The sequence below is a fragment of the Sinocyclocheilus anshuiensis genome, unplaced genomic scaffold, assembly GCF_001515605.1.
Source record: "Sinocyclocheilus anshuiensis isolate Anshui unplaced genomic scaffold, SAMN03320099.WGS_v1.1 scaffold278, whole genome shotgun sequence".
Taxonomy (NCBI): Eukaryota; Metazoa; Chordata; class Actinopteri; order Cypriniformes; family Cyprinidae; genus Sinocyclocheilus; species Sinocyclocheilus anshuiensis.
In genome coordinates this window covers 2761890-2771669 of record NW_015546072.1, presented here as the reverse complement: position 1 = coordinate 2771669, position 9780 = coordinate 2761890, and the positions used below count along the sequence as shown (strand labels likewise).

At 37.2% G+C, this 9780-nt stretch overlaps 1 protein-coding gene and 1 pseudogene across 3 annotated transcripts; both read left to right on the top strand.

The window, feature by feature from the left end:
• The first annotated feature begins 741 nt into the window (after nucleotides 1-741).
• On the top strand, nucleotides 742-5580 carry LOC107699779 (volume-regulated anion channel subunit LRRC8A-like). Of its 3 annotated transcripts, none has more exons than XM_016501169.1 (4): nucleotides 742-884; nucleotides 1469-1541; nucleotides 1911-4032; nucleotides 4707-5580. In XM_016501169.1, the coding sequence occupies exons 3-4, from the start codon at nucleotides 1918-1920 to the stop codon at nucleotides 4980-4982; spliced, it is 2391 nt and encodes a 796-aa protein (XP_016356655.1). In that variant the 5' UTR covers nucleotides 742-884; nucleotides 1469-1541; nucleotides 1911-1917; the 3' UTR covers nucleotides 4983-5580. The 3 variants fall into 3 exon arrangements, with proteins under 3 accessions (XP_016356655.1, XP_016356653.1, XP_016356654.1); XM_016501167.1 differs by having other exon boundaries at nucleotides 1469-1765; XM_016501168.1 differs by having other exon boundaries at nucleotides 1374-1765.
• LOC107699780 (peptidyl-prolyl cis-trans isomerase-like 3) lies at nucleotides 4958-9573 on the top strand (annotated as a pseudogene).
• The last annotated feature ends 207 nt before the right edge of the window (nucleotides 9574-9780 follow it).

Genomic DNA, 9780 nt, shown 5'->3' with positions numbered 1-9780 from the left:
CAGCTTTACTGCACTGAGATTCAAAAATGGATCCTACACTGGTAGTTAGTGACGACGCAATGCATATGTACTGTATGATTCCTGAACAGCTAATAAATAAATAAATAATTTATTAATTAAAAAAAATATTCATTCATTCATTAGAAGGAAAATTAAAGTAATAATAATAATAATAATAATAAACAATAATATGAGATGTCCTCATAGTCTTTTTTATTATTGGATAAGATTTTCTGAAGTGAACATAATAGTAAGCTTAATTCCATTTTAGAATTGGTTTTGAAGGCATATGTTGCATTTTTAATTAATATTTCATATGTCATGCTCATTTCATACTAATAGATATTAAAATAATATAATGTCAGATTCTTTATCATGGAAATTAACCATAATACAAAATATTAACAATATAGTAGGAATCTGCCAAATAAACATTCTGAAATGATTAATGTAAGGAACCATAAAACAGGTGAGGAACGTTTTTATCCACTTTCATACAAAAGACAGATATGTGTAACATAGTTATTTGTAACTGTTATTTCAGAGCCATACACACCTAAATAATAATACATATGATAAATTAACCATTAAAGTCCTTAGAAAAACAGCAAAACAGTTCTGAGCATTCAGGTTGTGATTCCCGCTCCAGTCCAGTGAGTGGCGGTAATGAAACGTACAATGAAGCTGAGGGCAAAATCCAAAACTCAGTTCGCAGTGCCCTCTAGTGTAATAAACTGATTATGAAAAATACATTTGATCCCTGCAGCTGAGATTGCAATTTGCGCTGTTTGTCTTGGTTCGTCCACTTTCCTCTCTGGCAATCCGAGCTCACCGGTCCGGTCCGGCAGCAAACACATGGAGCAGAGGTGGCAGCACACAGCTGGGTGAGTACATGATCCTGTCAAACGCCGAACAGTTTCTCTCGACGAGTAAAACAAAGACACTCTGCCCTTTATACAAAAACAAGCAGCAAACTAATAATAACACATGCAGTCATTCAGGTGCTGAGCGACGAGTCTCCTTATGATTATACAGTACGGTGCCTGTTTGTTTGTTTGTTTATTATTGTTTCCGTGCATAAATAATATATTGACGGTAAACTGTAGGAGACTCGCTATATCAAGCTGAGAGGATTCAGAAATGAACTGGTTTAATCCAGTTGTCTAGTCTCTTAGTAGTCGGTCAACATCTTGATTATCTCATCATCTTCTTTAAAATTTATTGTCTACTATAATGTTGTCTTTCATACCTCTGTTATTAGGATGTGTTAGCTAGTCTTATATAAGCACAAGTCAGTTATGTCACTCATTTAAGCACAATATTTAAAGTGAATAGAAAGGAAATAAGTTTTAAACCTGTTCCTTTTCCCTCAGGGAGAAACTAAGATTGAAACTGCTTAGAAATGGCTCCCAGAAAACGCAGAGTGCACATATTAGACATTGTGTTGTATGCTGTTTTATCAGGACAGGATATCTGCGTCCCATCCTGACAAAAAGGACTGTGATGAGTGCCAGTTCCTGATTGGACGTGTGGAGTATTAGGTAAGATCCAACTGAGGAGACACTGCTTCAGACACACTGCCCTGCCTTAGACAAACAGGATTTGAACCCTGGGGTCAAGGACTCTCCATAGCCAGAGTAGACAATTCTTCAGTGTTATTATCGGAAATGGCTAATAATAGATGACAAGAACGCCAGAGTGTTCTTTTGGCGGAGTCGTCTTGTGTAGCAGCTACAGCCGGAGAAGACAGCCGTCCTTGACTTTGGTAAAATATGTTTCAGATGTTTATGTTGGGAGATGATATAGAGTTAGTTTGCAGTAGTGGGAAAGTTTTAAATATCTGCATTGACATTCAAGGCCAGATTTAAATGCATAGATGTTTAATGACCATGCCAATAATTTAATTTCAGGTAAATCATGATTCCCATAACTGAGCTGCGCTACTTTGTGGATACGCAACCTACGTATCGCATCCTAAAGCCATGGTGGGACGTGTTCACAGACTATTTATCGGTGGTAATGCTGATGATCGCAGTATTCGGGGGCACGCTTCAGGTCACGCAGGACAAGATGATCTGCCTGCCCTGCAAGTGGGTAGTTAACAAGACCTGTAGAAAGTATTTCAATGCCACATTTTCTGTGCCCTTGACCCTTGAGCCTCAAGGAATCCAGTACGATCTCGATCGCCACCAGTACAACTATGTCGATGCTGTGTGCTATGAAAACAAGCTTCACTGGTTCGCTAAGTATTTCCCATATTTGGTGCTGCTGCATACGCTCATCTTTCTGGCTTGCAGCAACTTCTGGTTCAAGTTCCCTTGGACAAGCTCTAAACTGGAACATTTTGTGTCTATCCTACTGAAATGTTTTGACTCGCCTTGGACCACAAGAGCTCTGTCTGAAACCGTCGTGGAGGAAAGCGACCCCAAAGCTCTGGTGAAAATGAACGGCTCCTTCGATATGAAGGCTTCGTATGTGAGTGAAGATGTTGAGGCGAGTGTTCCCATGCTGTCGACGACCAGATCTCGTATAGAGCAAGGAATCGTGGACCACTCTGAGACTGGTGTCCTGGACAAAAAGGAAGGTGAACAAGCGAAGGCATTGTTTGAGAAGGTGAAGAAGTTTCGGACTCACGTTGAAGAAGGCGATATAGTTTACCGACTCTACATCCGACAGACTATCATCAAAGTTGTTAAGTTTATTCTTATTATCTGCTACACCGGCTACTATGTCCACAATATTCAGTTCAGCGTCGACTGCAACGTGGACATCGAGAGTCTCACTGGTTATCGCATGTACAACTGTGCCCATCCCTTGGCCACTCTCTTCAAGATCTTAGCCTGCTTCTACATTAGTCTAGTTATCGTGTACGGGATGATCTGTGTGTACACCCTCAGCTGGATGTTACGACGCTCTCTCAAGAAGTACTCGTTTGAGTCCATCCGAGAGGAGAGCAGCTACAGCGACATCCCAGATGTGAAAAACGACTTCGCCTTCATGCTGCATATGATTGACCAGTACGACCCCCTGTATTCCAAGCGGTTCGCGGTGTTCCTCTCGGAGGTGAGCGAGAACAAACTTCGCCAGCTGAACCTCAACAACGAATGGACTTTAGAAAAGCTTCGGCAGAGGGTCACCAAAAACTCCCTAGAGAAGCTGGAGCTCCACCTGTTCATGCTCAGTGGGATTCCAGATACGGTCTTTGACTTGGTGGAGTTGGAGGTCCTGAAGCTTGAGCTCATCCCTGATGTCACCATCCCACCAATCATTGCCCAGCTTACTAACCTCAGAGAGATGTGGCTGTACCACACACCAGCCAAAATAGAGGCTCCAGCTCTTGCGTTTCTGAGAGACCACCTGAAATCGTTGCACATCAAGTTCACTGACATAAAGGAGATTCCTCTGTGGATCTACAGCTTGAAGAACTTAAGCGAGTTGCACCTTACTGGGAACCTTAGTGCTGACAACAATCGCTACATCGTCATCGACGGTTTGCGAGAGCTGAAGCGACTGAAGGTTTTGAGACTGAAAAGTAACCTTACAAAGCTGCCTCAGGTGGTCACGGATGTTGGAATGCACCTCCAGAAGCTGTCCATCAACAACGAAGGCACCAAGTTGATGGTGCTCAACAGCTTAAAGAAGATGGTGAACCTGTCTGAGCTGGAGCTCGTCCGCTGTGATCTGGAGCGCATACCTCATTCCATCTTCAGCCTGCACAATTTACAGGAGATCGATCTTAAGGACAACAACCTGAAAACCATTGAGGAGATCATTAGTTTTCAGCATCTTCACCGACTTGTTTGTCTAAAGTTGTGGTATAATCAGATTGCATACATACCTATTCAGTTAGGTAATTTGGTCAACCTGGAGCGCCTCTATTTGAACCGCAATAAGATTGAGAAGATACCACATCAGCTCTTCTTCTGCCGGAAGCTGAGGTTTCTTGATCTGAGCCATAACAATCTGACTGACATCCCATCAGAAATAGGAACTCTACAGAACCTTCAGTCCCTTGCTGTAACTGCCAATAGGGTAAGTCAGGTTCAGGATGAATGTAGTTTTGAGTTTTAATTGTATTTTTTATTTCTGTTTTGCTTTTTTAAATTTTTTGTTTTATTATTATTATTTTTCTTTTTTTTTTTGTCTAGTTTTGGTACTTTGGGGTTGTTATTATTATTACTATTTGATTATTTTATATTTAGGGCTGCCAATGTTCGTTCTCTACCTGGTATCATCAATGTTTAACAGTGTTGAATTTCTCAGCGTTGTATTTAGTATTTTCATATATAATGCCGTTTTCATGTTTTAATTACAACATACCATGTATCAAAACAAAAATTCATATTAATTTGTGGACATTTTTATTTTATTTTGGAGTCATGAAAATATTGTAGCTTTGTTTCTAATTTAATTTAAATTAGCAAGAATTGTTTTTTTATAGCTGTTGTTTTAGTTGTAATTGCCGCTGATGCAGATTTTGTTGTTGTTTCATGCATGATAATCAAAATGTATTTTTATTATTTTAGATAGCAATAGATAATAAATAATACAACTGGTTCAAGAAAAAGTGCTACTGCTCTTATGATGAGATGCAGGTAGTACATTCTTTGTAAATCCCGTTAAATTAATGAGTAATGTTGATTGTACTTTCACTCAACTTGGTTTTCTGATCTCTGTCCACTCTCTGCTTTTATTGTTCCTCATAGATTGAGGCACTCCCCCCGGAGTTGTTTCAGTGTAAGAAATTGCAAACACTGAACCTCGGAAACAACTGCCTGCAGTCCCTACCGTCACGGTTTGGGGAGCTCACCAGTCTGACACAGCTGGAGCTGAGGGGAAACAGGCTGGAAGGCCTTCCTGTAGAACTTGGGGAGTGCAGATTGCTGAAGAGGAGCGGTCTAATTGTGGAGGACAATATTTTCAATACTTTACCTTCAGAGGTCAAAGAGCAGCTGTGGAGAACTGACAAAGAGGCTTCTTAAAGCAGATGCATGAACCTGAGAGCACTTGCCTATGTGAAGATTTTAAACGGCGTGAGTTAAATCCAGATAATAGAAAATTATACATGTTTGTTAAATATTTCAGGGTTCATTAAAATGTTTCCTGAAAGACAAAAGGGAAAAAGTAAGTATTTCACATTATGGCATGTCATGTTTTATTATAACAGACAGCCATGGCATTTCTGTTGATAGACACGGAGGAGTGAGCAGATCAAATTTTACATCAGGATTAAGGTGCTGTTCATTTTTGCCTTAATATACACAACACTATTTAGTTATTGTATTTTATGATAAACATTAGGACTACATTTTATACCAGTGTTACTGTGTAAGTGTCTGTGAAATCACTCTCCTATTCTATACTATTGCCTATTCTTAAATCCATGTATCTGTATGGTTGAAGACTTCAAATTCAACCCAATTAGGGTTTACCGTTTTTACAGTTTACTGCTAAAATACCACTTGTTTATTTGAAATTGTTGGGCAAAGCTGTTCAAATTGCTCCTCATTAATATGTGAATAACTGGTTAATATTTTCTAAAACTTTGAGAGCACTGCATAACTTGACGTTTGTTTATATACCCAGCACAATATTATGCTGTACAGTCTTTTAAACATACTGATAATCCAAGTCATCTGTTGCATGAATCATTTTCCTTTTTAAAGGTTTAGAAAGATGCATAATTCAATATTCATCAACTTTTACCCTATAGTAAGTTACTATTGTCTACAGTCATCTTAAAATCCTTGTCTTTATCGGAAGTTTAATAATGCGTGTTAACTGAGTATTTATGATTGCACAAATAATTTTTGATGTGTGCATGTTTGCAGTATTTATTTAGTTGATGCAAAAACAAAGGCTAAGTACTTTTACAAAATATAGATAGTGATGTCTGTATCACTATCTACATGTATTTATTTTGTATAGATGCATATTAGTATTATTACTGTATTAGTATTATCAATATTACTTTTTCAAAATAAGTTAGAAAAAGCCTTGATTACATTACACCTTACAAATACAGCACCTTGTTTTCACCTGTCTGCTCACTTTGAAATGCCTTAATTATCAATGAATAATTTCTAATGAACAGTTCACCCTCTGTAAAGGTAGATTATCCATTGTATTCAGTTGACAGACATGTAAACATTCACAGGGAAGTAAACCAGTACCCTCGACTTTGCACTAAATGTTTTCTGTTCCAGTTACACTCATGTCATGTTGTTCTCGTGACAGTGCACCACTAAGAAGACAATCAGACATTTAGTAAAGTGTTATGTGTGTGTGCAATGCAGTTTTGACATTGGTTGAATTATAACTGAGTGTGTAATGCAGGTTAATACTTCATGTTACTTGTTTGCTTTGTGTAGGATTAACAGCTATTTTATCTCACCATTGTAATAGCCATATTCAATTTGTTGATATGTTAACAAACGTGTTACTGTTGATCGGTTATTGAACATAGCTTGCATGTTTACCCCAAGTATGAAACAGTGTAGGATTTTAGAAGAAAGCTTGTTTGTTTGATTCTTCCTTGTATATATACACACACACATTGGAAACTAAGCTAATAGAATTTCAGAAGTTACTCAGGTAAGCGCCATTCAACTTTGTACATCTAAAGCTTGTCAAACTTTTTTTTAATGTCAGTGTTTGTTTGTTTTTTACCAATATTACAATGTTTCCAGTGTTCACATGTTTGTAACCATTTGATATATTTATGGTTGACGACTTGATTATTTGTATTTAATAAATCCACTATTGTTTCCTTTTTAATTTTTTTGTTTGTTTTGCAAAGTAAATGTAAAATAGAAATTAAGTATATGCTACAAAATGTATCAAGCCATACAGAGTGAATAAACACTCGGTTTTCTTTGTGTGTCAATCAAAACCACTGGAAGTAGTTTAGTAATTGTGTCGAATATTTTATAATGAATACGTTATTTTTATAAAGAATAACTGGATTTTAGTTTGTCCGCTTTATATGCTGTTGTAAACACTACAGTAGTAACATTACTTAAAATATTTACAACATTATTATAATTATCGTTACTGTTGTTACAACTGCTCTTATTTATGCACAGACTGAGAAAAGGCAATTTTTAAAAGCTAAATGGGAACCAATGTTTTATCGTCATTCAGTTGCGTCGGACGTTATTCAGTGAAACACTCACTGACCTGTGATATTTGAGCAGTATGAAATAATTATTTGCATTCTAAATTGGTAATTATTGATTTTATATTAATAATTATTTCAATGATTATGTATTTATACTTTATTAATGAGCTGAACTCATTATCTCACTTATCTCGCAGGCTGTTACACTGCACACAGACCTTTGTGATATCAAAATAGAGTTGTTTTGTGAGAAGGCCCCGAAAAGCTGTGAAGTAGGACACCTGTTTCCAACACACAGACACCTATCTTGAATCGACGATATCATATTTTTCTATATGTTAATTCTCTTTTTTTCCCCTCATAGAATTTTATTGCACTGTGCGCTAGTGGGTTTTACAATGGGTTTTCCCGCATGTACAGGCAAAGGAGGGACTATTATTTGGGGAAGAAAGTTTGAAGATGAATTCAGTGAACATCTGAAAGTATGTATTGATATTAAAGTAATTTAATGTAAAACATTCTATGTTTTAAAGGGACAGTTCACCTGCAGCTGGTCCCCATTGACTTGAAAGATTTTTTTTTTCTTCCATACTATGAAAGTCAATGGGGACCAGCAACTGAAGGTGAACTATACCTTTAAGAGAACCTCATTAATCATCTAGGCTCTGCAAAAATAACTAACATCCACAGTATCCGGCACTGTAGTTAATCATGTCTGGACCAGACTGACTTACAACGCAATTTAAACATATTTTTAGTCTGATCTAACTGAATCTCCCTTTTAATGTCTGTCTTATGTAGCACAATGTCCGGGGTGTGGTGTGGCCATGGCCAATAATGGACCAAACACAAATGCATCACAGTCCTACTTCACATATGCAAAACAGCCTCACATGGAGCACCATGATGTACACGGTTTTTGGAAAGTATGTTTTTTGTTTATGACCTATCTTTTGCTAGTGTTTTATTTATTTATTTATTTTTACGTTTTTCTTCTATGTGGTTTATAGTTCAAATAATAAGCTAATAATTGTTTGTGTATTTAATGCTGTTGTAATTGTATTGATGGTAATGAATTGTAACACCAACTCATTCTTTGTTACAGAATTATAGATGGACTCGAAACTCTGCATGAACTAGAGAAACTTGCTGTGAATGAAAAGATTTTTCGTCCTCTTAATGATGTCCATATTAAAGAGGTCATATGATGTTGCTAAAAAGAACATTCTTTTGTGTATTTGGTGTAATGAAATGTTTATGCGGTTTAAAGTGGAAAAAAACACATTTTCCACATACTGTACATTATTGTTTCTCCTCTATGCCCCGCCTTTCTGAAACACGTCGATTTTTACAAAGCTCATCATTCTGAAAAGCGAGGAATGCTCTGATTGGCCAGCTATCTAGTGCGTTGTGATTGGCCAGAAAAAACACATTATTTTCCACATACTGTACATTATTGTTTCTCCTCTATGCCCCGCCTTTCTGAAACACGTCGATTTTTACAAAGCTCATCATTCTGAAAAGCGAGGAATGCTCTGATTGGCCAGCTATCTAGTGCGTTGTGATTGGCCAGCTATCTAGTGCGTTGTCATTGGCCGAATACCTCAAGCGTGTGACGGAAATGTTACGCCCCTTACCATATTGTGTTGCCCTGTCAGGCTGGAGCGACGAGACAAAAACATTAAAACCCATTATAAACGAGGCATTTGTTGCATCCAGTGGGTACATAATTATGGATTATAATGACTTATACTGTCTTTTTACGCGTTGCGTTGCATTGTGTTGCATTGTATTGTGTTGCATTGTAAACATAAAACCATGTCTGCATTTGTGATCGGAGAAATGACAAACAACAAGCGCTACTCTACACTGCTCAAAACTCGCGTTTGAATCATCAGTGGCAAATTCTTTAAATGAAAACATACTTAAAGTCTGTGAGTCAGAAAAGCCGGCATTGTAGTCTACTCTCCCAAGATCAGGAAACAGTTTTACTCTCATAGATTTTGTTACCATTGCCATGCATTATAAGACTGATAGACTGCAACGGTTGGACTTAAAAATCATCATATGTGTTCTACTGAAGAAACAAAGTCACCTACATCTTGGATGCCCTGGGGGTAAGCAGATAAACATCAAATTTTCATTTTTGGGTGAACTATCCCTTTAAGCCTTCTTTCTTTGCGTGAACATTTGGGCGGCGTTATGCAAATCTTCCCACACAGTGACGTAGATGTGTGGGCGTGTTAGAACGAGCCGTTTTAGGTAGGTGTGGTTGACTCTTAAATTTTATAAAGAATATCTCTTTGGATTTGAGACTTTAGTCTTTGCAACTTTACAGATCTTCTTTATGCACCAAGAGCTTGTAACACTTCAAAGAGAAAGGAAAAATTTAGATCGCATCATATGACCCCTTTAAGGATAATACTATCCATGCCAACCCATTTGCTGGTTGATTGATTTCATTGTGAAACATTCATAATGCCTTGTTTTGTAAATATAAATATTTTGTGCCTTTTTTTCAGTTTCATGCTGTTTCATACATTTGTACACACTTACTTGCCTCTGTTTTCCCTATAATCTTTTACATTGGGTTTTAAATGTATAGTATTTTAATTAAAAAAATAAAAAATAAGCCATTGTACTTAAATATTTTCACTAAA

Coding starts and splice junctions, on each gene's coding strand:
- LOC107699779 (XM_016501169.1), top strand. CDS start 1,918: ATGATTCCCATAACTGAGCTGCGCTACTTTGTGGATACGCAACCTACG. Junction 4,033..4,706: donor TTGCTGTAACTGCCAATAGG/GTAAGTCAGGTT, acceptor TGTTCCTCATAG/ATTGAGGCACTCCCCCCGGA.